At 47.7% G+C, this 27101-nt stretch overlaps 1 protein-coding gene across 1 annotated transcript; it reads left to right on the top strand.

Moving 5' to 3' along the window:
- The first annotated feature begins 548 nt into the window (after positions 1-548).
- On the top strand, positions 549-26628 carry LOC306703356 (protein jagged-1b-like). Its single transcript, XM_079169300.1, has 26 exons — positions 549-873; positions 1200-1505; positions 7632-7683; positions 10172-10429; positions 10911-10971; positions 13236-13366; positions 13465-13584; positions 15068-15181; positions 15273-15386; positions 15475-15588; positions 16017-16063; positions 16579-16752; positions 17154-17304; positions 18243-18407; positions 18520-18633; positions 18782-18895; positions 19066-19179; positions 19626-19742; positions 20455-20482; positions 20887-20972; positions 21576-21689; positions 21782-21891; positions 22751-22990; positions 23598-23729; positions 23995-24136; positions 24722-26628. Exons 1-26 carry the CDS (start codon positions 817-819, stop codon positions 25195-25197), a joined length of 3651 nt encoding a protein of 1216 aa, XP_079025426.1. The 5' UTR covers positions 549-816; the 3' UTR covers positions 25198-26628.
- The last annotated feature ends 473 nt before the right edge of the window (positions 26629-27101 follow it).

The raw sequence follows: 27101 nt of genomic DNA, 5'->3' as shown, positions 1-27101 counted from the left end.
TTTAACCAAATGCCCTTGACTCACTGGCCCACTGGCCTTGATGCGCTGCACGCTCATTTTGCGGTCCTCGTGATTTACCATGTTGCCTAATAACACAACCGTAGAGGAGAGTAAAACCAGCTAAACTCGTTCTACCCATCTTTTTACATTGACATAAATCTTAATGAGGTAAAACAATTGGATAAACTGTGGTGAGTAAAGCACGCAACCCTTGTGGGATGTAGAGAGATAATGTCTTTTTAGAGGTAAATTGATGCTTTTCTGATCATCTAATTCATTTATGTTGAGGTTTGTGGTCGTGATGACTTACTATTATAAATATGACTCCAAGTCATATTTTATAGTCCAATTTTACTTTCCACCACATCTCTGCCAAAGGGTTCCTACAGTCAATTTTTGGAGTGCACGACTATCCTTCATAACGTGAGAGGGGCGGGCTCACTGTGCCCCGCTCATGAATATGGAGTCAGCAGGGCTCCGCAGACACTCCCTCCCTGCTGAACTTGTGTATCCACCTCCAGCTCTGGCCAGCAGTCAGTCACTCAGTCAGTCAGTCAGTGGGCTCGGCTGCCGCGTGGTCACTCTGTAAACTTTCTTCAAACAAGTGGGAAACTGTCGGGACAACGAAGAAGAGCAGACGCTCGCACAGTTTGAGGGACATACTAGAAAGAGGTCGTCTATGAATCGGGAACCTGTGCTCCGCTGATCAAAGTGTTGTTTCCCCCACTCGTGCATGTTTAAACCAGAGGAGAGCTCTGGTGCCGTGTGTCGGCCAGACGACCAGTAACGAACGAGTGGCAACAGCAGTCCGGAGGCATGATTCTGAGACGGGGCTCAGTCGTTGCTGCCTTTTTACTCTGCTTTCTGGCGAAGGTACGTGGATTACTTTTGGGAGGGGAGGTGAGGGGAGGGGAGGGGAGGGGGAGACAGCGGGAAGGGGTCACTCAGTTCAGCTGTTTGGATGTGCTTTGATTGCATGTGTGTCGCCTTTTTTAACGTGCACGGGCTATGCTAACACTACATGTCACCATGCAAAAGTGTGTCCAGTTAGCCTGCTGCAAAGTGCGATCAATGTGCGATCGACCAACGGCAGAACAGCCCGTTTAGTATTCCAACTGGGTTTTCTTTTTTTTTTTTTAAATATGTATTTATAACGAGGTCAAAGTGTTCCATTGCATTCACTCTTCTGTCCTCAACAGGTGTCAGAGGGATCGGGACAATTCGAGTTGCAAATCATGTCGATGCACAATGTGAACGGGGAGCTGCTGAACGGCATGTGTTGTGACGGCTCGCGGAACACGGCGGATAGAAAATGCACGCGGGACGAGTGCGATACGTTTTTCAAAGTTTGCCTGAAGGAATACCAGTCGAGGGTTTCTGCCGCGGGGCCCTGCAGCTTCGGAATGGGATCTACGCCGGTCCTCGGAGGGAATACCTTTTCTTTCAAGAGCTCTGTCAGGAATGACAAATCCAGGATAGTTTTGGCCTTCAGTTTTGCCTGGCCGGTGAGTTGGAGACCTATAAAAACAAAACGTCTGTTCGCCGACGCGCTTCTCTTCCTCTCGTCTTCTTCCTCTCGTTTGTTTGCAGGGCAGTTATGTGCAATTACTGTCCGTCAGTCATTCTCACGCCACGAAAAGTGGCTCTTTTGTGAATTATCCTTTTGAGGAAGGACCCCCCTGGTCTACTCATTATTTGCGCCAATTAACCAGGTGCAGGTATTTTTCTCCATTGGACCCAGACCTGTCCGTGTTTATCTAAATAGTATTTAAGGTGTTAAAACGGCGTTGCACGTTAGATCAATATACAAAAACCTCAGTTTCACAAGGCAGTGGGTCAATTATGTCCTCCAGTTAAATACTACTAGACGTCCATCAATTAGAATAAAAATAACCTTTTCAAAAGAGATTAATTTTGGTTCATTGCCTCCACCGTAAATCGGTTGGACCCTATTCTTGACAATGCTCCTCGTAAACAGTTTCCCCTTGTCTGGTTTGATTCAACAAATGTAAAGGTGGGCGAGCTGCGTTCTCCCCAGATTTCTTCCTCCTCCTCCTCTTCTTCTTCTTCTGCCTCCATGGCAGCTGCTCGTGTTGCACAGTTCAGTAACTCCAGAGTGAAAACCCACTTTCTGCTTTCCTTAAGTGTCAGCTCTTCTCCACAGAGTAAATAAATGGGCCTGACGGGCCTGTGGGAGAGTCGTAGCTCTGTGAGAGAGATGATTTGCCATGCTGGAGCAACTTTCGATGTAGTGAAAAAAAAAAAGGACTGTGCACAGACTGACTGGCCCCACAGCTTGGCCCGCAAACTCCTCCACTGATGGTGGGGGGGGGGGGGGGGGCGCACACACAGTCCGCTGGTATGTGTGTGTCCAATTACATCAAGGCCTATTTTTACCTCAATCTGGATGGAAGTTGTTGTTGTAATTTCAGGCCGCGAAGGGCCTCAAATTGACAGAATAAGTGAAAGAACTGGACGATCACGTGATTGCTTTTTAAGTGGTTCATTTGTATGCGTGTTACCTGTGGGGCAGAGCATTTAGATGCGTGTTCTCCCTATGATCTGATAGCCAGTAAAAACAATGTTCTCAGCAGGGCAGTGTGCAATTTGATATGGTCAGTGTTCTTTATTTGCTCTCCACTTAGACGCTGGCGCCTCACACCTTTTTTCTTTTTCTTTTTCTTTAAAGACAAAGGTTTCTGTTTATGTTCACGCCATGGCAGCACTAACTTGGCCTGAACGCTCTGAGCCAGATTAGTTTCATCTTTCTGGTTTGAAAAGCCTTCCTATTTGAAAACAGCACTTGTTGACATTGAAATGAAACCATTTCAAGTTTTGGGACGCTGCTCGCTTGACTCATTTCTTGTCTGACCTATCGATGAAATGTGTACTAAATGTGCTGGCCCACTGGAGGATGTTGTTGTCGGAAAGGGGGTTGTGTAGCCAGAGAAATGTGTAGAAAATGATGTGCTGTGTAGTCAACGTATCAATTAAGACATTTCACTTCAAGATCAATAAAGTTAATACAACTCTAATGTAGAAAACAGGAGTTTGGAGCCTCTCGCTAGATTCCCTCATCCTTCGCTTCAAGTGCTTTACTTCAGTGCACATTAACAATTGTCAGGTTAGGTATGATATCACTCTTTGTCCTTTTCATCAGTTGATTGGCTGTTGTGGACAGATGGCAGTGTGGTGCATTTGGGTTGTTGGGTACTCCGAGTTCATGAAGCTTTTTTTTTTTTTTTTACCCCCCTTCATCCTCTCTTGTGAGCTGTATGAAGTTGGCCTCTTGTCCAGCCCAGGGGCTTTGTTTAAGTCACGCTCGGTTGGACCCCAGGCATTTCATCGCTTTAACCTTGCCACCCACAGTAACTGCTGCACTTAATGAGGCTACACACATGTGCTCAGATCAGGTAGGGCAACGGCCAGGCATCCATCCCAATGCCGTCGGCTGAGCATCTTTACATTAGCGCGTCGTCGGTTTCAGAGCCCTGTATGGATTCACCAATGTCTGCGTCGTGCTTTTATTCCACAGAGAAGTGAGGGCCCTCACAGTGTATCAAGCGGGGACAATGGTGTGCCCTCAGTGACTACAGTGAGGATTACAGAGCATAATGGAGGCAGTGCAGCTGTAATGCCAGCGCAGGGCAAGCAACAGGAAGCAGTTGTAGTAGACTCAGCAGTGGTGAAGTTGCCTCTGTGGCCACCTCAGCATATTTGCCAAATGTCGCACCTATACGAGGAAAGAGAGGACCCTTCTTTATTGGATTGGGTAAATCCTTCAGAGGTTGGATTGCACTTTCATGAGCACTTATCTGCTCACTTAGCAACTATTTTTCTTTCTTGAGTAATCTCTTGTCTCGCATCTCAAGCCCTAGTTGATCCGGCACCCCATAATTCTGCACAAACCAGATTTTCTTTTAAAATTATGCTCACGTTTTAATAGCTCAATCATCCTCCGTCTTTCACTAAAAACGAGACTGGCGTGTTCTCACAGACCTGAGACGTGTAGGTAGGCATCGCCGTGAGCGACTTGTTGACAAGTCGGCGCGGTGTTAAGACCTGGGATCAGGTGAGTCGCGGGCAAAAGTCAGCTCAGCCTTGAGGGTAAGCTCTGCCGGCAGCTGTGGGGGTAATGACATGTTTGTTTTATATAGTGTGCTCTGATGTGGCAGTTAAGTGCAAATTACTCAAGTAAAAGAGTGAAAAGAAATGTGTTCGTTTTTTTTCCTTCTTCCTCACCCCGTCGGTGTACTTGCCGTGTTGTGTCAGTGTGAAGGTTACATAACGGTTTCTTGAAGCCTGAAGCTTTTTGCTTAACACACAGTTGTTGCAAGCAGTATGGAAATCGTGACATGCATAGGCAATTAAATTTATGATCACCAGTGCCCTGTTATTTTTGTTCTTTTTTAAATAGTGACCCTTGCATGTTTAGTTAAATGCTTAATAGGACTTTCATGTTTTGGTCTCTTTTGCCTTCCGTGTGATCCTGCCATGTCTGTAGTTTTAGTTGGCAAATGCTGAGATTGTTTTCGTCAGGGTGAGGTTCTGTCGTGTCCCCGGGCTGACGTACTTTGATTTTAATAGTCTGTTGATTGTCTTTTTCCGACACTTTGTTGTGATGGAAATCTCTTGCCAAACAATGCATTCCTTCCCTCCCTCCCAGTCCATCGGTGGAGCCAGTGGCTTTGATGGCGATTATGAGAGTTGGCTTTTTATGGCCAAGCCTGGGTTTTATGGCAAACAGGGGTGTGCTACCTAGCAGTCCCAATCATTGGTTAGATCTCAGTTTGATACATTTGAAGTGATTGACTCAGGGAAACTGATACAGAAGGTCAACATCCCTTTGACTGAACTGTTTACATTTCCTGTGTGCTGAGTGAGTGTAGGCCCAGACCAGTCTAATCTGTCGTCCCTTGCCCGCATTTGGACCTTTGGCTTTTGCCTGTTATTTCGTGAGACATGCCTCACTTTTTATTTTGTTAGATTACCTTGTAATGGTACATCAGATGGCTCCATTTTCAGCTCAGGGCAGGATGAGTGGCCTGTAAGTGTGTGTGCGCGCGCGCGTGCGCGTGCGCGTGTGCGCGTGTGCGCGTGTGTGTGTGTGTGTGTATATTGGGAAAATTCCCCTACTAAGAGGATTCAGTAGTGTTCTTTGGCAAGTCATTGTGATTCAAACTGGAATGATCTTTATCGCGTATGTTACTTGTCTGTTGGACAGTGTCTGCTTGGCCAGGAAAGATAAGAAGACATATGGCCACACTTATTGCACTTGGACGTGTGTGTGTGTGTGTGTGTGTGTGTGTGTGTGCGCTCGCATGCTCACTCTCTCTAGTTCAAAGAGAAGTTGTGAGTCAGCTGGGAGCCTGGGAAAAAGTGAACCTGGCAGTGGCAGACAGTTCCAAGCTGATAACCGCCAAAGAGTTATAGAGTGTTATTGAATGAGGAGTCGGGCAGTATCTCACTTTCTGGAAGCAGTTATTTGGTCTGGAACTAAACATCCCAATAATGGCGAGGCTACTTGTTAGATCAAGCCGCCATGACATTAATGTTGGAAAACACAAAGCCTGTGGATCATCAGATGCAGTTAACTTGATGTGAACGGTACTTTGAATGGTAGTCATTATCTAAGGCTACTATGTTTTTATATTGTAGTGTGTTGGCCTTAATCATGTTTATGTGGTGCTAATACGTGATCAGCCTGTCATGATGATGATGATGATGATGATGATGATGCTGCAATAGCTTCCATGTTGAGGCAAGTCCAAATCGTGGAAGCTCTGGGTGTGTTATGTTGTTGCCTTTTTTAAATAAATGAACCAGTAACCCATTAAGCTTTGTGCCTCTTCTCCTCCGTTGCTCCCGACGTAACTGCATGTAAACTGATAGCGTGCTGTTCAACACGGCTCAGATTGTTTTGGGAGGTCACTGAAGGCACTTAAAATGTAGTAGAACACAAATTCTATTCAGCTTCTCCTAATCCTCAATTTTAGTCACTACATCAATTTTAATGTCGCAATAATGACTAATATTAACATTCTGCGTGTGTTCAGGGATGTTGCGTCTGAGTTCCCGTTTTTTAGGATGAGCTCACCACCACGCCCGCTGTGCTGTGTCATATGCATGGGATTTGTTTTTGGGTGGCTCTCCCAAATATGTTTCAACATCTTTATGAAGACATGCAGGTGGGTGTGCAGATCCGGGAGTGATGCGTTCAGGTGCAATTGCACAGGCTGAGGTGAACAACAAAGCCTAGAGGACTCTTGTTCTTGGTGTTAATATTACTAGATGTAGGTTGGGTTGTGATTGCAGCCAGTTGTGAGTCAAGATAAACTGTAAAGACTGCGTTGCTGATGAGCACTGTCTTTCAAATAACAGCTTCCCCGATTTCAGTGAAACACTGGCACGGAAAGAAAAAAAAAAGGTAAGGCCATGAGAAGTGGTCCAGGAGTGAGTCATACCCCTGTTCTCTTTCAGTGGAAAGTGAACCGGGGTTTCCTTCGAGCAAGGTTTGTTTACCATGAAGTCATCGCAGCAAAGTGGCGGCCGCAGTGGCAAAGCAGAATTTCTGAAATGCCTCCACGCTGCGCTGCTAGGGGGCAAGCATGTGAGCGAATATAACAAGGAGGCGTCTTTTTCTTTTTTTTTGTTTCTTTCTTCTAGTGGCTGCTTGAGCGCTGTGAGTGAATTGCACTTTCTCACAATCGCATACTTTCTCTCTGACCCTGTCATGCGCGCTTGCAGACACATTGTTCGCTCCCTCACGACTGTGGCACAGGGCAGCGCGAGCGCGTAAGCTGATATCGGTGTGAGCGCTACCGGCCCTGAATCAGACAAAGCGTTTTCGGGAGTGCTGAAATCTAGACCGGCCCCTCCAGAGTGTAGCGCTCATTCAGTCTCTCTCTCTCTCTCTCTGCCTTTCGGCCTCGCCTTCCGACACATGCGCTTTTCTTTATTTTTCTACATGTCTTGACTTTGCCTGTACGGCGTCCTTAAGCCCTTTGTTTTGATTATTTACCATTCACAGCACATGGCGCTTGGGGTTTTATAAATTAGCATAACATAGAAAATCCCATATACATTGCAGAGTAGAACTGAGCATGTGCTTTCTCATCCACTGACTTCTCTCAGCACCGCATTTAAAAATATGTGAAAAATAGTTTTTTTGTGTGACATCTTCCAGTCATTAGTCCAGCGCAGCGCTGCTTTATCTGGCTTGTTGTCAGTCACCCTCCTGCTGGGTGGGTGTCCAGCTAGACCAGACCACTGCCCCTAATCGTTGGGATGCAGAGACCGCTGCACCACCGCGAGCTTATCCTCTCTTAATCAGATCAACAGGACCTTTGTTATAAGTTAAAAGCTTCTGTCCTCGGTCCCGCTGTTTCCTAATGAGAGGGAGACGAGAATTCATTGGCTGGTGAGGTTGTGGGGAAACCTGAATGTTGTGAATTTATTTCTCCTTTTGCCTTTTAAGTAGGAAACAATATGTTTATAAAGGAAATCATCCCTTTGTCTATTTAAAACCAGACCATAATGACTACCTGAAAGTGATTTCATGTACTTCGTGTTGTTGCGTGGTGATCCTGCTCTTGGCTAACACTCCTTGTATCTCTGCTTGTCTTCCTCAGAGGTCCTACACTTTGATAGTGGAAGCCTTGGACTCAAACAACGAAACCAGTGGTGAGTATTTTGTCCTTGTCTGGCATCTCCATCTTGCCTTCCTCTCTCTTTTCTGTGTAGCCCCCCCCCCCCCCCCCCCCCCACCACCCATCCCCCTCTTCCTCCCTCAAGGCAACGTCTGGGAGGAGTCGTGTTGAAGGTCAGAAAAGGAAGTTTATTCTTCCTGAACCCCCTGCCCTCTTCCACATGGTCCACTGGGTGTGCGTGTGTGTCTGTGTTAAGACAGTGTGTTGACAGGTGCCTGTAAGGCGGGAGAGCAGGACAGGGAAGCGAGGGGGGGAAGAAGAAGTGGGGACGGGGCAGACGGAGGGGGGGGGAGTGCAGACAGAGTGAAGGAAGAGTGGAGAGGTAGAGGAGGGGAGGAGTACCGCAGGCCTTCCCCCCCCCCCCCTCCCCCATGAAAATGTTTTCATTTAGCCGATGACTGATGGCAGGTGCTGCCAGCCGGGGTCGAGGTCTGTCTCACCGTCACTGAAGCGTGAAACCCAGAGTTCGCCCGGCACTGCACCCAGTCTGCAGTCACAATGCCGGAGGGGGGGGGGGGCAAGGCCTCTGAGCTGTGTCCCGCAGGTTACAGTTACCTCTGGCACAGGTGGGCTCAGAGCGGAAGACCTTTTAACGTGCTGCTCTGAGACTGTGGGTGTCTTCTCCCCCCCCCCCCACCCCCCCTCGTGAACGTGGGAAGACCGCGTTGGTGGCATGCTGGTTGCCGGGTTCGGTTTCTTTCGTCACCTATGCTGGGATTCCTGCTGGTTGGCGGTCAGATTGCCGACAGCGTGGTGATTCCTGCTGAGGGAGGGCCCTATATCCCATGCTTGTTTATGCAGGTCCGTTCGAGGTCAACAAGGTTTCGGTCTTTTCTGCTGTATTTGCCGCTCCCCAGAGAGCTATTAGGGCATTGGTGTGAAAAGCCCCCTGAATGTACACAGTCAATGCTGGCTAAGCCCCTCTGAGCTCCACCAGGCTAGCTCACTGCTCTGATAGCTTCACAGCTGTGACTACCCCGACTGGTGTTTTAGAGGCCAACTGATGGCCTCACAATTAAAAGCTTGATTTTTAAAGTTTTATACTGTGAATTTAATTTATTTTCCAGTGTGTGTATATCCAGTGTTTGAGAAAAGTAGTCCCCTTTTTACAGTTTTGAAAGGTAGATTTTCTTCATTCAAAATGAATTTGAGGCTTGAGCACGACCTCTCTAAGCTTTATAAAATGTGTTTGATTTACGTCCAGCCCCGAGCCAGGCAGCAGGTAGTAAGGATGTGCTACTCCTGACACTGCAGGTCAGCAGTTGGTAGAGAAATGCCACACAGCTGAGCTCTGGATTCCAGACCACTGTGAAATGTTACCGGGCACTGTGATTTCAGTATGACCTGTGTCTCCCCCCCCACCCACCCCTATACACACCACCGCACAGTAAATAAATGACAGCAGGTCGTACCTCGCCTCATTGCATCATACTACACAGAGGAGCGATTCACCAAGCGGTCAGCCACCTCTGCTCATGTGACTGCAGTAAACAACGGCTTTGACATATTTTTCATTCTCTCCCAGGTGGAAGATTTAGATTATCGAGTGTGCTTCACGTGCGAGTGAACGAGCGGTGCTCGTGCCCGTATGTGTGCAGTGTCTGGAGGCCGGGCTGAGCGTGTTTGCTCTGTGTGTGTGAAGCTCATTACAGCCCTTGGCTCCCAGGTCAGTCCTTGCCCCGTTTTGACAGAGCCGTGACCTCGTCATGTTTGACATGAAAAGAAGTCTGTTTCTGGGTCTAGGTCCGTGTGTTTTTAAGTCTCCTTCTTTTTTTTTTAGTGTTGCGCAATCACAACCTCGGCCGTGCCTTTGCTCCCCATTCTGAAGTGTAGACCGAGACTTGTAAGTGTGTGAAAAAAAAGAGTTGACTCAAGGTCTTTTTGACTGCTGTTAGGACAAGAATGTATGTTGGGGGAAAAAAGAAAAGTGCTGATGGCACACTGGCAGGCTTCCCAGCAGTGACTGTGGCATCGGTGTCCTCGCGCTGTAATTTATGGCGGCTGCGGTTCGGTCCTCTCCTGAGCAGATGCCGAGGGCAGCATCTGAGACCAGTAATATCCTCAAACTGTAAACCTGAGAATCAGAAACCAACCAGCGAGAGTTGGAGAGTGAGCGTGAGAAAAAAAAATAGTCGAGAGTGCTCATTACAGGCAGCCGTTTCCTTTTTTTTTCTGCGTTTCCTCCTTCTACTTTTCTTCCTCTCTAGTTGCTTTAATTACATATAATCTGCTGTCTAACAAATCTTCTGCAATTTGTGTCTGAATTGTTGGGGCATTTTTGGGTTCCCACTGTGTGATCGCGGAGAACTTCGCAACTCCCAAATGTGTAATGTACAATGCTGCGCTCCACTATTCTCTCCCCTGGCTAAAACATTGAATGAACACTAACCTTAGTGGAAGAAAACATGCATTTTGTTATGCTGATCATGTCTAAATGTATGTTTTTTTTTTTTTTTTTTTAGGTGCAGATGGGAGGTTGATAGAGAAAGCATCTCACTCCGGCATGATCAACCCCAGCCCGCAATGGCAGAAGCTGACTCACAACGGCCCCGTGGCCCAGTTTGAGTACCAGATCCGGGTCAGCTGTGACGAGCACTATTACGGCTTCGGCTGCAACAAGTTTTGTCGGCCCAGGGACGAGTTCTTCGGGCATTACACGTGCGACTACAATGGAAACAAGACCTGTCTGGAAGGCTGGTCCGCACCTGACTGCAACACAGGTAAGCCCTGCTGAAATGCACGCAGTCGTATGTGACATCACTTCAAATTTGGAAACGCCGAGCTAAACGGCAGCTCGAGACAGATTAGTATTTATGACTATGAATGAGTCTTCTAAAAACGAGCGGCCAGACTGTAATCGGTGATTCATGCTGATACGCTGTCTGCTGCGTGGTTAGACTTGAAAGGACGGCTTTGTTTCTGAACTCTCAGTGCATTTTTCCCTTTTTCTCTTCCATTCAGATAAATCTTTTCGTTGCCTGTATGACCAGGAATTCAGCAGTAGTGAATCTCTTATTGAACGTTATACACGGCAGGGCTAGCTTGGTTGTTTGTCGGCAGCAGTTGTCGTTCTCGCAGGCTGAAATGTCATAGAGGGTAGTGATTACATCACTCATTGCTATAATTAAAACGTGCCAAAAGAAACGGAGCCAAGTTTGAATGTAGTTACCGTGGCAGTGATGGTTCTTCTTCCTCCTCCAGCTATATGTCGACAAGGCTGCAGCACCGAACATGGATCGTGTAAGGAGCCAGGTGGATGCAAGTAAGTGTCTTTATGATTTACAATGGTGTTTCTGCATTTTTGGAATGTAAACTGTCAAACATGGTTTGCTCGAGCGCTTTTACTTACTACGGAGTACGGTGCCAGAGGCCTGTGGTGTGGATCAGTCCGATAACGTAGGGATTGTGGCCGAGCACCAGTTCTGTCACGGCGCGGCTCTTTTCCCTGTATGTGTGCTCGGTTCTCTGGCCAAGAGATGGTATCAGACATCGGTACCAGGGCTTTAGCACAGATGCAGGCTGAGCTGCTTGTAAATCTCTCGTGGAGCTTTGGACCGGCGCTGCCAGTCTGAGAAATGGGAGGGGCTCCACTGCCGAGAGTGCCGTGTAGGGAAATGTGTTTCCCCTCCTAATGAGGCAAAGTGTTATCAGTCTAATCGTACGTAACGTTCGGATGAGCCTTAAAGTGTATTGTTTGTGTAGCTAATGGCTTCCTAATGCTGTTTTTGCACACAGCCAGAGGAAAAGCCAGGCACAGATAGATATCAGAGCCGGGGCATTGTGTGCAGTAACCGTTGTATCTCATCCTCATCCTGGAGGAGGCCCCTGCGCTGCCCGACTCTTCCCACAGCTCAGGCATTAGTTGCTTTCTTAGTTGTCTGATTTGGCCAGAAATCAAGCACAAGGACGATCAGGTTTGCTCATATTCTACTGCGCGCGTTGTTGTTTTTCCCAAGCGTTTGACTTCATCGGGTTTCTTGTAAGTGCTTGTGTGGCCACTGGCAGAACAAGAGCTTGAATTGCTTTAGTCTCTGCACAGGTGTGGCCATATTTAAAGAGCTGGGTTTATACGCACTCTGCCAACAAACTCTCCAAGCAAGCTCTACTGCTGTTGTTGTCGGTGAGCAGGTTCCCATCGCTGGGCTGAACAACAGCCGTACATAGCAACGTCGATAGCAACTAGCTCGATGTCAGCAGTGCCACCGCTTATGACGCTCCATGGGATTTAGTTTTTTTTAGTGATACCCGCAGCTTTCATAGTTTCTAATCGAGCAACAACCGTGCACCTGTGGACCAAGATGAGTCGAACAATTGTTTGAAAAGCATGAGCTGCACAGCCACAACACATGGATTCTGGAAAGAGGTCCGTTTTCATGTCCAGGGTTAAAAATCTTTGTGTTGTGCCGCATTCCCCAGTAATTTGGCTGTGTAATAACTGTAAATGATTTGGAATCCTGCTCCGCTTCTCATGGAGAGGATTAGCACACTTTTTAAGAATAGCCTCTTTAATCACAGGCCGAGGTTTACTTAACCACCGCGTTTATTTTTACAGTCCGTCCGTTTCTCGGGGCTAATCAGCGCGCCCTCCCCCCCCAGAGGGACGCTTGTTTCCTGTCGTCGGGGCTCCACTGCAGCAACTGTATCGCCACCGCGTCACTTTTTTTTTTTAAAGAGCGGACTTATCAGTCCGGCTGGATTGCCGTCTTAATTATGGAGGCCAGGAAGAAAAGGTCAACGTTTATCGATGTAATTGTGGACCTGGACATTTCAGCGGTCAGCCAGCTGAGTTCCCCCTCCTCGGCCTCGGGGCACAAGCCTGACTCCTGACTCATGGGAACCAGGATGAGCAGCAGTGTAACAGCCGAACACTTCTCTATGCAAAGAGGGCTGCCAAGCCACAGGCAGAGAGAGTTGTTAAAGGGAGCGTCCGGCCGCATGCTAATGTTAGCTGTGCTACAGGTCCCGTCGGAGCTGTAATTTAGTGTTTTTTTTTTTTTTCTGTTTGGTTAAAAATGCTAAATGACTTCTCTGTTTCCCTGCCCCCAAGTATTGTTTAAAAGCTGTTGCATAAACACCCTGCCGCTTAAGATTCATTTGTGGTCTTTTTTAAGACGCAAGCCCAGTTGTTTTGTGAGGGCAAGAATAGTGGCTCTTTGTTTGTTTCATTTGTGCAGCTCCATGCTGCATACGCTAATGTTTAGTTCATTAAATTCAGATTATTGCTTGTGAAGGAATTTGGAATAAACAGAAGATCAAGATATTAGCATTTTTTAGATACCGCTGGGATTATCTGACCTGGTTGTGAATGTGTCCCTGAATGTTCTGCATGTATTGCTGTGTGTGTGTGTGTGTGTGTGTGTGTGTGTGTGTGTGTGTGTGTGTGTGTGTGTGTGTGTGTGTGTGTGTGTGTGTGTGTGTGTGTGTGTGTGTGTGTGTGTGTGTGTGTGTGTGTGTGTGTTTGGGCTGATCTTTATTTGAATGTCCTACTTCTGAGGCTGACGGCATGGCTCTCTGTGTGTCTTGCAGGTGTCTGTATGGCTGGCAGGGCCAGTACTGTGACAAGTGCATCCCCCACCCTGGCTGTGTTCATGGCACCTGTGTAGAGCCCTGGCAGTGCCTGTGCGACACCAACTGGGGCGGCCATCTTTGCGATAAAGGTTAATACTTATCTCTTGTTTCAGTTGCAGTCATTATAGGAGCGACGGGTGTTGTGACAAAACAAGCTAAAGCTGTGTGAAACTGCTCCTTTTTGCAGATCTGAACTACTGTGGAACTCACCAGCCATGCCTGAATGGAGGGACGTGTATCAACACAGGACCGGACAAGTACCAGTGTACCTGCGCTGAGGGCTACTCCGGAGCCAACTGTGAGAGAGGTGAGTGTCCGTGATTTTATGCAAGGTCAATCTCAGCTGTCTTTTTTTTTTTTTTTTTTTTTCTTGCCAAGTTCTTGCTAGCCTGCTGGTTTTACAGGTCCAGTTTCCTTGTCGTGAGCGCTCGTCAGCTTGTGGAAATAGTTGAACGTCTTCTGTAGCCCTGTGGTCCGCTTTCTAAAGTCTGAGAACATTTATTTTAATTTAAGAGGGACTAAACATCTGAATATGTTGTCCTCTGTCCTCTGCTGCTTCGACCGTTCTTTGTGCTTTGTGCTGAATCGCCTGACCGCCCCTTTTAAGGCTTCTTACATTTTTGTTTGCTGAAGTCATATTGCTCTGGCTAAATCTTATTTTTAACATTTTCTTGGCAAACTAAATCGAGCCTCCAAGATTGCCAGAACTTCCCTTTTGTATTTGCTTATTTTAATTTAGAAGATGATCTACATTTGGAACCTAAAACCCAAATACAAGATGTAATCACACGGGGTCTCAAACTCGTGCGTGGAGTTCTAATAAGTGGGTAGGTGCTGGGCTTCCTGAGCTTACAGACAAAAGGTCAGAGGTGCCTTGAGTTTGTAATCAGAGGAGGTGGTAACTCGGCAATAATCTTGTTTCCACTCCAGCGTGAGTGGCCCCCAAGTCAGGTAATCCACCGGTTTGATCTTCAGGGGCCGGTCATCCCTCCGCTCCTTGTGCACTCGAGACAGATGGGTGTGGTGCTAAGGTTCAGCTGCTGCAAACACTTACCATGGAGATGATGGTTTTTTCCTCATTAAATCTGAGCCTCGCGGGGTGCTGACAGCTTAACTGCAGAGATGTCAGGAAACCGTGCCCTTCGTAACAGGAGGTCTTCAGACCAGAGGATACGTCAGGCTATTGTAACACAGAGGCCCCCAGGGTGCAGCGCTGCATCCTCTCCCCACGGCACACTGATCACCTCCAACCACCTAGTTATTCCCAGAGTGAATCATTCATTTGAGATTCATTTGAGACCCACTCATCCTTAACTCGTGCATAAAGGAGAAAATCCCGGGCAGAGAACCGCTCCTCCCCCCCCCCTCTCCCGCTCGCCCTCCGACTGGTCTCTCATCTCTTGCCGCCTCTCCGAAGAAGAATGGCGGGGAGTCAGAGGGAAGTCACGGTGCGTTGGTCAGGTCAACTTAGCATGAAAGATGATTTCCTGGTGGTGTGGTCTGCCAGGCGGGTAATGAGAGTGAGATGGGGGGGGGGGGGGGAGGATTTTGAGCGGGATTTTTGGGGGCAGGGGAGGAGGAGACGAGCAGGTGACGGGTGAGGGAAGCTGAACTCTGGGTGTGATATCTGCTGGCAGACGTCCCGGGGCAGAGGGGTGTGTGTGCAGGAACGAGAGTCGGAAGCCGAAAAGCATTTTTGCATCTGATTTGTTTTTCTTGTGAATGATGGCGCAAATGCAGACCGCATTGACAAAACGAGTACCCAAGAACATTCTGTTCTCTTTTTTTAGCGGAACATGCCTGCCTGTCCAATCCATGCTCCAACGGAGGGAGCTGTTCGGAAACCAGTCAAGGCTACGAATGTCACTGTGCGCCGGGCTGGAGCGGCCCCTCCTGCACCATCAGTAAGACTGCGCTCCACCTGCGCACGTTGAATGTCAGTGCCCTCATCGAGAGGATCGTGTTTAATAACCAGAATTGACTTCTTCTGCTCAGATGTAGACGACTGCTCTCCGACCCCCTGCAATCACGGCGGGACCTGCCAGGATCTGGTGAACGGGTTCAAATGTCACTGTCCCTCGCAGTGGACGGGGAAAACATGTCTGATAGGTGAGCCACACGGCCTCTTTTTCCTCTTTCCACCATGTGACACCTGTCAACTGCACATGCAAATAAACCCCCTTCTCAACCTCTCTAGATGCCAACGAATGCGAAAGCAAGCCTTGCGTCAACGCCAACTCATGCCGCAACCTGATTGGCGGATACTTCTGCGAGTGCGTCCCCGGTTGGACGGGCCAGAACTGCGACACCAGTGAGTTTGAAGGCTGTCAGCTGCAGCTGCGGAGCGGGACACCTGTCCTGCTTCCTTTTTTTATTTATTTACGTTCACTCGATGCAGGTTGGATTAAAGCTGTAATATGAATGCGGTAAAGCAAACAGTTGGATAAGTGCAGCCTTTTGTTGCCATGTAAATAAATCTGTTATGTCATTATTTTGTTGTGTGTGTGTGTGTGTGTGACTGTGGTGACAATCCCAGGACTAGTTTCACTTGGCAGCAGACAGGATTGCTCAATACTTTTGTGCTGCACTGATTCTGCAGCCACCATTATCCAACTCTCTTACCTCTGACAATGGTTTTAAAGGCCTCTGGCATGGGAAACACAAAGCACCGGCTTGTTTTTTAATGACTATTCAGTCAAGCTCTTCAGAACTAATCCTCATATTTGTTTTCCCGTGCAGATATAAACGACTGCAAGGACCAGTGCCAGAATGGAGGAACTTGCAAGGTACGTGTTGGGTCAGAAACCCATCGAGCGTTATCTGGCATGGCCGCTTTGTTTGCCAGCCTGTTTGTGTGTTTTATTCTCTCTTCTTGTCGAAAGCCTGAGACATTGACCGTGGTTGTATAAATAGCTGCTGTAAACTTGTCTCCGAAACGACAGTGGAATTGTTGTGGAATTCCTCTCTGAAATCAAATCTGAGTGGAGTGGGTTCAGAGGGGTTTCTAAGGGAGGGACACACAAGTTCCCTGACCACACTAGATTGAATTACCCTAAACATTATTGTGTTGAGCCCGTGCCAGGAAAATGTGTTGAAATAATTGCGGAGCTGCGACGATGTCCCTCCAAAGTTGGCGCGGCCCCCCCCCCCCCCCCCCCCCCCCCCCTCTCTCTCTCTCTTTCCCTTGCTCTTCGTGTTGTTCTCTGGTTTGACAGTTATTGTTCGGACTCCACCCTGTCAAAGCAGTCCCATCAAATGTGTGTCGGCACGAGGTTAACCCTGGTTCCTTTTTGTCTCTCAGGACTTGGTGAACGGCTATCGTTGCACGTGCCCCCCCGGCTTCGCCGGCGAGCACTGCGAGAGGGACATCGACGAGTGCGCGAGCGCGCCTTGCCTGAACGGCGGGCGCTGTCAGGACGAGGTGAACGGCTTCCAGTGCCTGTGCCTGGCTGGCTTTTCAGGAAATCTCTGCCAGGTGAGACACTACTCAACTCCCCCCCCCCCACACGGGTTCCCTTTCTGCTACTAGCATTGCTGTATCTTTGGGTTTGTTGTAAAGTTTTCCTGCCCCACCCTCTTAAATGGCTGTTGTTCCACAGTCCTCTTATTTTAAAAGGGAGTGCTTTGTTGAAGCTGCTCCTGGCTACAGCGGGATACATTCCTCAGTGCTGAAGCCCAGACTCAGAGGACGGCTCCTCGGTCTCTGCCTTGCTCCCCCCCCCCCCCCCCCCCCCCTTCCTCCAAGTGCTGTGCGTGTGTTGTTTCCTGGCACGGCCTGTAGGGAGGATGCTGCGGGTTTTGCTCTGCTCAGTGTAACAGAAATCATGTCGGCTATCAGATTCTCAACTCTCCCTATTCAATACATTTCTGCCCTAGCTGGATGTCGATTACTGCTCCCCCAACCCGTGTCAGAACGGAGCGCCCTGCTTCAACCTGGCCACAGACTACTTCTGCGCTTGCCCGGAGGACTACGAAGGCAAAAACTGCTCTCACCTCAAAGACCACTGTCGCATCTCCACGTGTAAAGGTACGTCTGCTGCCTGCCATAACCGCACGTTTTTTCTCTCTCGTCTTTTTCCAGAATGTTTCTTTGTAAGGTGATCTGCCCAGCGCGCTGTAGTCAAATGCTGAATAAGGCCAGGTCTTCACCATTTGCCTGAACACTTTGCCCACATTTTCCCCATGAGGGCCATACCTATATTTTAGTTGTGTGAGCTGAAGTTTCTTGGCCAAGGTGAGGAGGTTTTCTTTTTGAGTGTAGCTCCCTTGATGAATGCCCCCCTCAATCTCCTCAGCAAAGCTTTTCCAATGATTCTCCCCTCCTCTGAGTTCCTTGAAAATCTGGCAAAAGGCTGATCGCACTGTGTGTGTTCTCTGTAATGACTTGGTGGGCTACCTCTTCTTTTTTCCCCCTCAACGTACGTGCGTGTGTGTGTGTGTGTGTGTGTGTGTGTGTGTGTGTGTGTGTGTGTGTGTGTGTGTGTGTGTGTGTGTGTGTGTGTGTGTGTGTGTGTGTGTGTGTGTGTGTGTGTGTGTGTGATTAAGTGAGTGGACCAACCACGAAGTCAGATACCAGACGGTGAGATTCTCTCTGCTCTTGGCAAGAATTAAGTGATTACGGGGAGAAGCTTCACCCCGCTCCCCTAACCTGATCAGACAAGGGGAAAGGAAGGGATTTCAGTGCAGAGTGAAAAAGATCACTCTGAATTGCTTATGAAAGCATAACAGCTTAACGCTGTTTCTCCTATCATCATTCATTTTTCATTTTTCTTTTTTTTTACCAACTTGTTGGCGTTGTCACCTGTAGAGACTAGCAGACCGTTGCTGTCATTGACTATCAGTGATAAATTAAATTCCATTCCTCCTTTTATCACTTGGGTGATAAATCGCATTTTATGATTTGGAGCGAGTGAAACATGGTTTGCCAATTGTGTCACTTTCCAACTGTGAATTCTCTCTCCGCAGTGATTGACAGCTGCACAGTCGCGGTGGCGTCCAACAGCACGCCGGGAGGAGAGCGCTACATTTCGTCGAATGTGTGCGGACCTCACGGCCGCTGCCGGAGCCAGGCCGGAGGCCAGTTCAGCTGCGAGTGCCAGGAAGGCTTCAGAGGCACCTACTGCCACGAGAGTAAGATCAGACTGTTAACACACACAATATAGGATACACAACTGATCGTTTGGCCTCTGCAAAAACACTCTCAATCTCACATTTTTACTGTCTTTCTCTTAAAAACAAACAGACATCAATGACTGTGAGAGTAACCCGTGTCGCAACGGCGGCACCTGCATTGACAAAGTCAGCGTGTACCAGTGCATCTGCGGCGACGGTTGGGAGGGCGACCACTGCGAGATCAGTGAGTATGACTGCCCGTCCCGTGACCTCAAAACTCACACCCACACCTCCCTCGTGGGACACTTTAATCCATGTTTCAACATAAAAGGTGGGATGATGTGTTTGATATGCCGCCCATAAATCACACAACCATCCAATGTCTCCACCAGACATCGACGACTGCAGCACCAACCCCTGTCATAATGGAGGAACGTGTCGAGACCTGGTGACTGATTTCTTTTGCGAATGCAAGAATGGCTGGAAGGGAAAAACGTGCCACTCCCGTAAGAACCCTTTCTTTTTTTTTTTCTTTCTTTCTTTTATTTCTCCACACCCACGTAGTCTGTCTGTGCAGGTTTATGGTATGTGCTCATGGCTGTACATAATTACCCAAATCTTCTACGCAGTGTTTATGCATTGTCATGTGAGTGCAGTTTTGTAATGCTCCCTCCAGGCGAAAGTCAGTGCGACGAAGCCACATGTAACAACGGAGGCACCTGCCACGACGAGGGCGACACGTTCCAGTGCAAGTGTTCCCCGGGGTGGGAGGGTACGACATGTAACATAGGTGAGTCACGGCGGTTTGGTTCAATGTTTCGTCTCTATATTTGCACGCACGCACACGCACAGAGGATTGCTTTGTGGGAGAGCTCCGTCTCAGATATTAATCAGATCTGTCAGATCTGTGAGGTCCACAAACAGTTCTTATCCCTTCACTCTGTCAGCGCTCCCTCTCCTCCCATCTCCCTGCTTGCCCATTTCTCCCTTCTCCCGTGAGTGCCGACAGATATCCGCTTAAAATGCCTGATTGCACTGACGATACACTTCAAAGGCGTGGAATGCAGATTCCCTCCGAGAAAACGGAAACCCGACAGAAAATAGCTAAAACCAACACCAGTTTCCTGTCACTGTTTAAGGTTTAGGAGCTCTGATTTTTACTGATAATCTTCTTTTAAAATTAGTGGGGAAAAAAACTCACTGACTCACTTTTTTTTGTTCTTCTCCCTCTCTCAGCCAAAAACTCAAGTTGTCTTCCAAACCCGTGTGAGAATGGCGGTACCTGTGTGGTGACGGGGGAGTCGTTTACCTGCGTCTGCAAGGAAGGCTGGGAGGGTCCCACCTGCACCCAGAGTAAGTGCTCCTTAGATTGTGGATGGGATAAAGGTGGATGGTTATTGCTATTAAATGATGATAAACCTCCCGCTACCTAGTCCTGCATCGAATTAAGTCAGACTCTCCCATCCCATCTCTACCTTTTTTTTTGTTTTATCTTTTTCCTCTCTCCCTGGCTGCTGTTGGCCATGAGAGGAGAAAGGGGGAGGGGGGGAGAAAGGGGCTCAGGAAAGTGGAGACAGATGTTTTTCCCCCTCCTCTTCGTCCAACACACACCCGTCTCTGCCCTCTCGTTGTTGCATTCCTGTCCAAACAGTGACATGTCTGCTTGTTCTACAGCCCTCCTCCATATCCCTGGGATCCCTGCCCTCGTACGCATGTACTCCGAAACAGAAAATTCCCCGACTTTAGTAAGGGAGGGAGAAACAGCCGGGATGGGAATCTGGGTGTGGAGGTGTTGTCGGTGGCGGTGGTTATGGGGGGAAGCTGGAACTCATTTTTTTGAGTGTGAGAATCGACTCGATTGTTCGCTCTGTGTTGTTAATAAGGCAGAGTAATCATGCGGCGCGTAGTCCAAGCCCGACTGGCCCAACGAGCCTTTGCACACACAAGCTCAAACGTGCTCTTTCGCACGTGAGAAAAAAAACAACAACAACAACACACTCATTACTTTCTGTCTCTCTTTCCCTGCCTTTCTCTATTTTCTTTTTTCTCTCTCTCTCTCTCTCAGATACCAACGACTGCAGTCCCCACCCATGGTAAGTGAAACCCAAACATGCCCTGTAGATTTATACTGACGTAAACAGGGTGCTCCTCCTGTGTCGTAGACTCTCACCTGCAGGCTTTCTGTTTTGCCGCATCAATGCCGGGAACCAGGCATACACCCTTTCCTGTCATTCCTGGGATGCAATCAGCTAACACTCTTTTGTCAACTCTGGCACCGCTGTTATTTAACCAGCATACCAGTGGCGCTCACTCCCAAACGTATGCACACTTGTCAAATAAAGAGAACAAGTCTGATTGCCTGTAAGAAGTTATTATAGTTGACTGGGGAGAAAATTCCAGCCCGAAATGCGTTTTTATAAATGACAGCTCAGTCTGTGAAACGAGCCTGGGGGCATCCTGATATACAAACTGACGTCTCACTCACCCTTTTCTGCAGCTACAACAGCGGAACCTGCGTGGACGGGGATAACTGGTACCGCTGCGAGTGCGCCCCAGGCTTCGCAGGTCCAGACTGTCGGATCAGTGAGTATTAACCCCGCCTCCCACTCCTCCCTGATCCCTGTTTGAGCCGCGAGTAAGAGCAGGCTCGGGGGCCGCGGGACCATCACAGTCGCTCCAAACGGAGGGTCTAGCCAGCCAATTATCTGTGCATTGGGCTGCAGGCCATGCCGAGCCATTTCGGTGTCACTCCACCGGGCCCTGCTGCTGTCCCCGGGGGAAACCGGCTTAGCAGGCCAACAGCTAATCAGCAATGCTCTCTGACACTGATTACACAGATTGTTTTCCCTCTTAAAGGCTTTCAGATGGCCACATTCTTTCCCATTGCAAACCCTTTGTTCTGCTAAGTCCAGCCTTTAGCTCCCGCATACCTGCTAATGATGCTGCCTTTAATAAAGCTGCATGGGGCAAAAGCGTCCAGGACTGATTTAAAGCATGTTTGCTTGTTTTTTTATTAACTGCCGTGTATGTACTGTTAAATGACACATGACCTGCAGTGAATTTAGCCTCGAGATTTAGATTTGTGTGCCGACTGCTTAATCCAATATTTGTGTGCTGTCTGGTCTGTGCTCTCTATTCCAAAAAAGGAACCGTGTCTTACGTCTCGCTCTTCTCTTTTTGTGGCAGATATTAACGAGTGCCAGTCCTCTCCGTGTGCATTTGGCTCATCCTGTGTGGATGAGATCAACGGATATCGCTGCCTGTGTCCACCAGACAGGATCGGACCCCACTGCCAAGAAGGTACAAGTCTTCACAAGATGATGGACAAATCCACATTGCCAGCACACCTTTTCTGATCTATATTTCTAACACTGTGGTTGTGTTTAACACAGTGACAAGGAAACCCTGCTCTGTAAATGGACACGTCACCCCTGATGGACTCAAATGGGACGAAGACTGCAACACCTGCCACTGTTTGAATGGGAAAGTTCTGTGCACAAAGGTTTGTCCAAACGCACCCTGTCCGTTAAACGTGGAAGTCAGAAAAGTGGAAGTATTTTGTGCAGCTGTAAAACACAATGTTATGGTTTACCGATGGGAGGATTGCTGTGGAGAACCGTGCGAATAAATAGTCATAGACTCAAAGGGTGTGTAGGCAGTTGCGTCTCAGACCTCACGAGCTTCAGAGATCTCAGGTAGGGCCATGTCGAGCAACAACAACACTCGCAGGGAGGAGTTGGCTCGGGAGTGTCAAATTCTATACAGACATGATTCAGTTTGTTCTGAAAAGAAACACAATGGCACTGTGGGAAATAGGTGTCAGATGACAAGCGCAGAATCTCCCAAAGTCACACTGGGTGAAGATTGGGTGATATACAGCTGAAGCCTGGGGTGTTGCTGTCATTATCATGCCCGTATAACCACCAGAGGAACAATGGCACCTCACTGATACTGCTCTCCTCGAGGTGAAAATGCATCACGGGGTGAAAATGATCTCGGGCTGTAAGGCACTGGCTACCATGTTAAACATAGTCTGATATGGGAATGCGACTATATTCGGGTTTGACTGCGCTTTAGCTGACAGGAGCCTATGTGTTTTTTCACATGTATGACTGAAGGATATCCCTTGACATGCAATAGAGAGACATTAATCTTTACAGAGTCACTATTATCCTTGACTGGGAAAACTGGTGCCATGATTACATTTTTGTAATCTGTTTATAGTCTGAACACTAGAGATTCAATACCCAGCCCAAAACCACAGTATATTCAGCTCTAGTCCTAATATTTTAAATTAATTCTTTAAAGAAAAGTCTGACATTTAGTTAACGTTGTCTGTCCTGTCGTGCTTTTCTCTCCAGGTGTGGTGTGGCCCTACATCATGCCACCTGGGTGCCAAAGGTCGAGGTGGGTGTCCTTCAGGCCAGAGCTGCATCCCCATCCGGGAGGGCCACTGCTTTGTGAAGCCCTGCCTCGGCCTCGGAGAGTGCTGGCGCTCCAACCCTCCCCCGCGTCCCACCAAATGCCACCCCGGCTCCAGTTACCAGGACAACAGCTGCCCCAACATCACCTTCACCTTCAACAAGGAGACCATGCCTCAAGTGAGTTACCTTTGGCACCGGGGGAGGGCGAGATTGAATTAAAAGGGTCTGAGGTCATTCTTCATGCCTCTCCCCCACCACCACTCTCGAATGGGAGCAGAGAACTGTGAACGATCAGGTTCTCAGAAGTGCTCAACCACCCGTCCTGGGCAAAAGGAGTTCTAGTCTTAAAGACCTCTGAACAATTCAGTCATGTTTTTAAATGTGTTCCATGTGGGGTTTTTTTTTTTCTCTCCCTGTTTTTTTGTTGACTGCATCCAAGTTCTGTGTTCCTGTGAATCTGGCATTCACAGCTCCATGCCAATCTCCTCTTAACCCGACCGCACTGCGAGATTAATTTCAGGATCATATGGATTTGAGCTAAACGGGACCACTGGCGACTCTGTCACCACATAGGATCATCACTCGCCAGTTGCTTAACAAGCATGACAGCCGATTGTGACAAGCATACGAGCCTGTGGTCTTTAATCTAAATGAGGTGGATCCCAACCATGTTGAACCTTCCTGCCAAAATGCAGGCCGAGCTCTTCCTTTTTCTTCTTGATTGCCGTCTTATTTTTCCACGTGCGTTGACGTTTGCTTCATTTCTTTTTTTTTTGGTGTCCAGAGCTTGACTGTGGAGGATGTGTGTAAGCAGCTGAGGCGCTTGTACGTAGTGAAGAATTTCTCCTCGGAGCATTCTGTGTCCATAACCTGTGACCCCTCATTCTCAGCCAGCAACGAAATCCACGTCTGCATCGTAAGTACCTCCTCCCACTCCCCAGTCTGCCATATGTTTGTCTGCCTCTATTCATGCATACTAAAACCAAAATCCCCTTTGATTTATAGCCTGCAGCGTGCACTCTTAGCAGCTTTAAGACATGCTTTAATGGGATATGTGGTGGATTTAGGCTTGATTTGTTTTGTGTAATCAGTAGACGGCAAGTAAACACGGTTAATGGCAGACGAGCTAGAGGACTTAAACCAACAGATTTCAAAACTCACTTTCTTCTTGTTCCTTCTAGTCTACGGAGGATCATTGTTTGGACCGGAGCCCCATTAAAGAGATCACAGACAGGATAATCGACCTGGTTAGCAAACGCAACGGGAACAACACCATCATCGCCGCCATCGTAGAAGTGCGCGTGCCAAGCTCCGGCAAAACTGGTAATGAACTGCTTTCAGACTCTCTTGTTTGTTGCCTGTGACGTTTCCCAGACTTGCACACAGTGGGTGGGAGGCTTCTGCTTTTTTTTTTTTGTTGAGAAGATCAGATTAGATAAGAGCCAAACCCTGAACGTGACAGCAATGTGGAGCACCGAAGAAAGACTTTGCATGTGTGAAAAATATACCTCCGGCATGACTCGGGGCCTGCCCAGGTCTGCCGTCTCATGTCGGTTGTAATGGAGCTTAAAAACGACTCCAGCCAGGATGGAAAAAGCAGAGCTGCTTTGGCTACCTGGCTTTAGATTGGCTCGTACTGCGACTGGCTGGACTTCTAGTAAGACTCCCGCATGTGTCCGCCATTCATCAACACGGTGACAGCAGACTGCCGCCACGGCCAAATAGAAGCAGCCTCCTCCCTTGTCCGGGGCTCAGAGGTCAGGTTGCGCTGGCAAAAGCATGCTAATAATTTAGCAAGCTTGACATGGTGATATATTACTGCCTTTACCTAGTATTGTTTGGCTGAGAATGAAATATTTTCACGTTTGTTGCACCTCCTATAATCTGTGTCTCCTTTTCTTGCGTCAGACTTCCTAGTGCCCCTCCTCAGCTCCGTCTTCATCGTCATCTGGGTCCTCGTGCTGGTCTCCATTTGTCTGTGGTGCATGCGCCGCCGGCGAAAGCAGAGCAACCACAACGGGACGTCGGCCACCGGCTCCGAGGACAACACGACCAACAACGTGCGGGAGCAGCTCAACCAGATCAAAAACCCTATAGAGAAGCACGTGGGCCTCACGGTGGCCATCAAAGACTACGAAAACAAGAACTCCATCATTGCCAAAATAAGGACAAATCATCCCGAGGGGGATGAGGACGACAAGGAGAGGCACTTACAGAAGGGCCGCTTCGCCAAACAGCCAGCATACACACTGGTGGAGAGGGACGAGAAGACGCCCATCTCCAATCCCAACTCCACGTCCAAACACCCTAATTGGACTAATAAACAGGACAACAGAGACTTGGAGACAGCAAACAGCATAAACAGGATGGACTACATTGTATAGCAGACAGCTGTGTTGCTGTGCAACCAAGCCTTATGCCTTTCACACCCCGGTGGTGGGTGAAACAGGGGGAGCTTTGGCATGTGTAGTTGGCATACTGTCGTGTCAGTCGTGACCCCACAGTATTTTCAGATATTCCCCGTGTTAATTTAAGTTTTGACAAGCTGGCTTACACTGGCAGTGACAGTTGCTTTGGTTGGCTGGAAACACAAGGCGCTGGTATACATTTCACTGTAGAACTAGTTGCAAAAGTGTCCTCCTCTGCATTTCATTTCTCTTTTTTTATTTAGTGGACACATGGAAAGGGCTCCTGGTGTAATTGTTGTACAATGACTAAAACTACCCGACGTGTTCAACGCTAGAGCTAATTATTTTTAGAATGTGTTTGAATTCTTTCTAGTTCTGTTTGGAGAAAAGTGCCTTTTCAGCTTTAGACTTCAGCAACTGTCAAATGAGAAAAAAGATCAACTTTATTATTTATTTTTATTTTTTTCTGGGGGGGGTGGGGGGAGGTCAGGGTTCAATGTCAGCAGTTGCTGCCAATATGAAGAATTTATGTCAATTTAGAACATGTAGATATGTAAATTTTTTGTATTAATCATTGTGTATATTTGATTTATTAACTTAATAATCAAGAGCCTTAAGATATCATTCCTTTTTATTTATATGTTCTGTCTAGTTTGAAGGTTTTGATAGCTGTGGAAGCCTACAATTTCTTTCAATGACTTAATATTTCAACGCATTCTATAAAAGCCAAATTTCAAAGAAGACAAAGGATGGGCACTTTTGGCCTGAAACACTTTTTTTTGTTTTTGTTTTTGTTTTTCCACACATTTGACATTTCATTAATTGTTGCCAGGGCCTTGAGAGAAGGCCAAGTGAGGTTAGGACAACAAAAGATCACGGCTGCTGCATGGGACGGACTTGGTGGCAGACATATTGCTTGCCACTAATGGATAAAATACTTAAGGGAACAAAAATCCTTCAGCGGCTTCAGTTTAACCCGTTGACATATTTCAAAGGCTGTCGAAATCACCCAACTTGCAAGGCAAGTCACAACAATATGACACGCCAGATTTCCCATCTGCTTTAGTCAGCGTAAAATCATACGCTAGATGGGGAGTACTTGAACGGTAGGGGGGCAATGGGAACACTGTAGAATCTGATAAATACACTGCCTTGCTCTGCAAGAATCTGCTTCGTTTCCGTGCAAATTAGTTTCCTTTTTAAAAAAAAAAAAAAAATGAGGCTCTTAAAGACAAACATGTTTTATCTCATTTGTTAACCCTTTGAGATCATGGCAACATTTTGTTCTATTTTTGACTTTGTGTTATGAACTTGAGAATTATGTGTTGATCTGGCAATATATTTTTGAAAGTCATATTTATTAAATATTTTGTATGAAAAGAGAATTAAAGTTGTCTTTGTTCTGGAGGGCGAGTGACGAGTCGTGTCTGTGATGCATCGAGCCAAACGCGTCGGGAGGTTTCTCATGCAGCTGGCGTGGGAACTGCTGCTGGAGAGACATCATAGACGAGATGAGCAAGCTCTCTGTCCAAATGTGTTTACAGCTAATTACGTTGTGGCAGGCCATCCTCGTGTTAAGTCAATCGTGGAGACAAAAAATACCCGTCTCCCCATGATCCTCAGACAATGTTGCCCTTGTTTTCTTTAACTAAAACCTTTCAAACGAGCAGGCCTGAGAAGACTACGCTGTAGAGTTGAACTGATTTTAAGATGTCCTTCTTCGCAGAATCTGTTTAAACGGATTAAATCCAAAGCGAGAGATTAACACCTCGACGTTAAACCATATAAGGGCTTAAAACAGTAGGGTCGGCGTCACAAATCCACCATGTTGTCTCTGTCTTGATAAGAACAGAATTGGCTCCTGTGAGTGACTCATCTCA

Source organism: Pholis gunnellus (genome assembly GCF_910591455.1).
Source record: "Pholis gunnellus genome assembly, chromosome: 11".
Classification (NCBI taxonomy): Eukaryota; Metazoa; Chordata; class Actinopteri; order Perciformes; family Pholidae; genus Pholis; species Pholis gunnellus.
This window is presented reverse-complemented; position numbering and strand designations above follow the sequence as displayed.

Bases quoted from the DNA above. Each gene is read 5' to 3' on its own strand.
- LOC306703356 (XM_079169300.1), top strand. From the start codon at position 817: ATGATTCTGAGACGGGGCTCAGTCGTTGCTGCCTTTTTACTCTGCTTT. The intron at 13,585-15,067 runs GTGAGTGTCCGT...CTCTTTTTTTAG, and splicing joins CGGAGCCAACTGTGAGAGAG to CGGAACATGCCTGCCTGTCC. The intron at 17,305-18,242 runs GTACGTCTGCTG...CTCTCTCCGCAG, and splicing joins TCGCATCTCCACGTGTAAAG to TGATTGACAGCTGCACAGTC.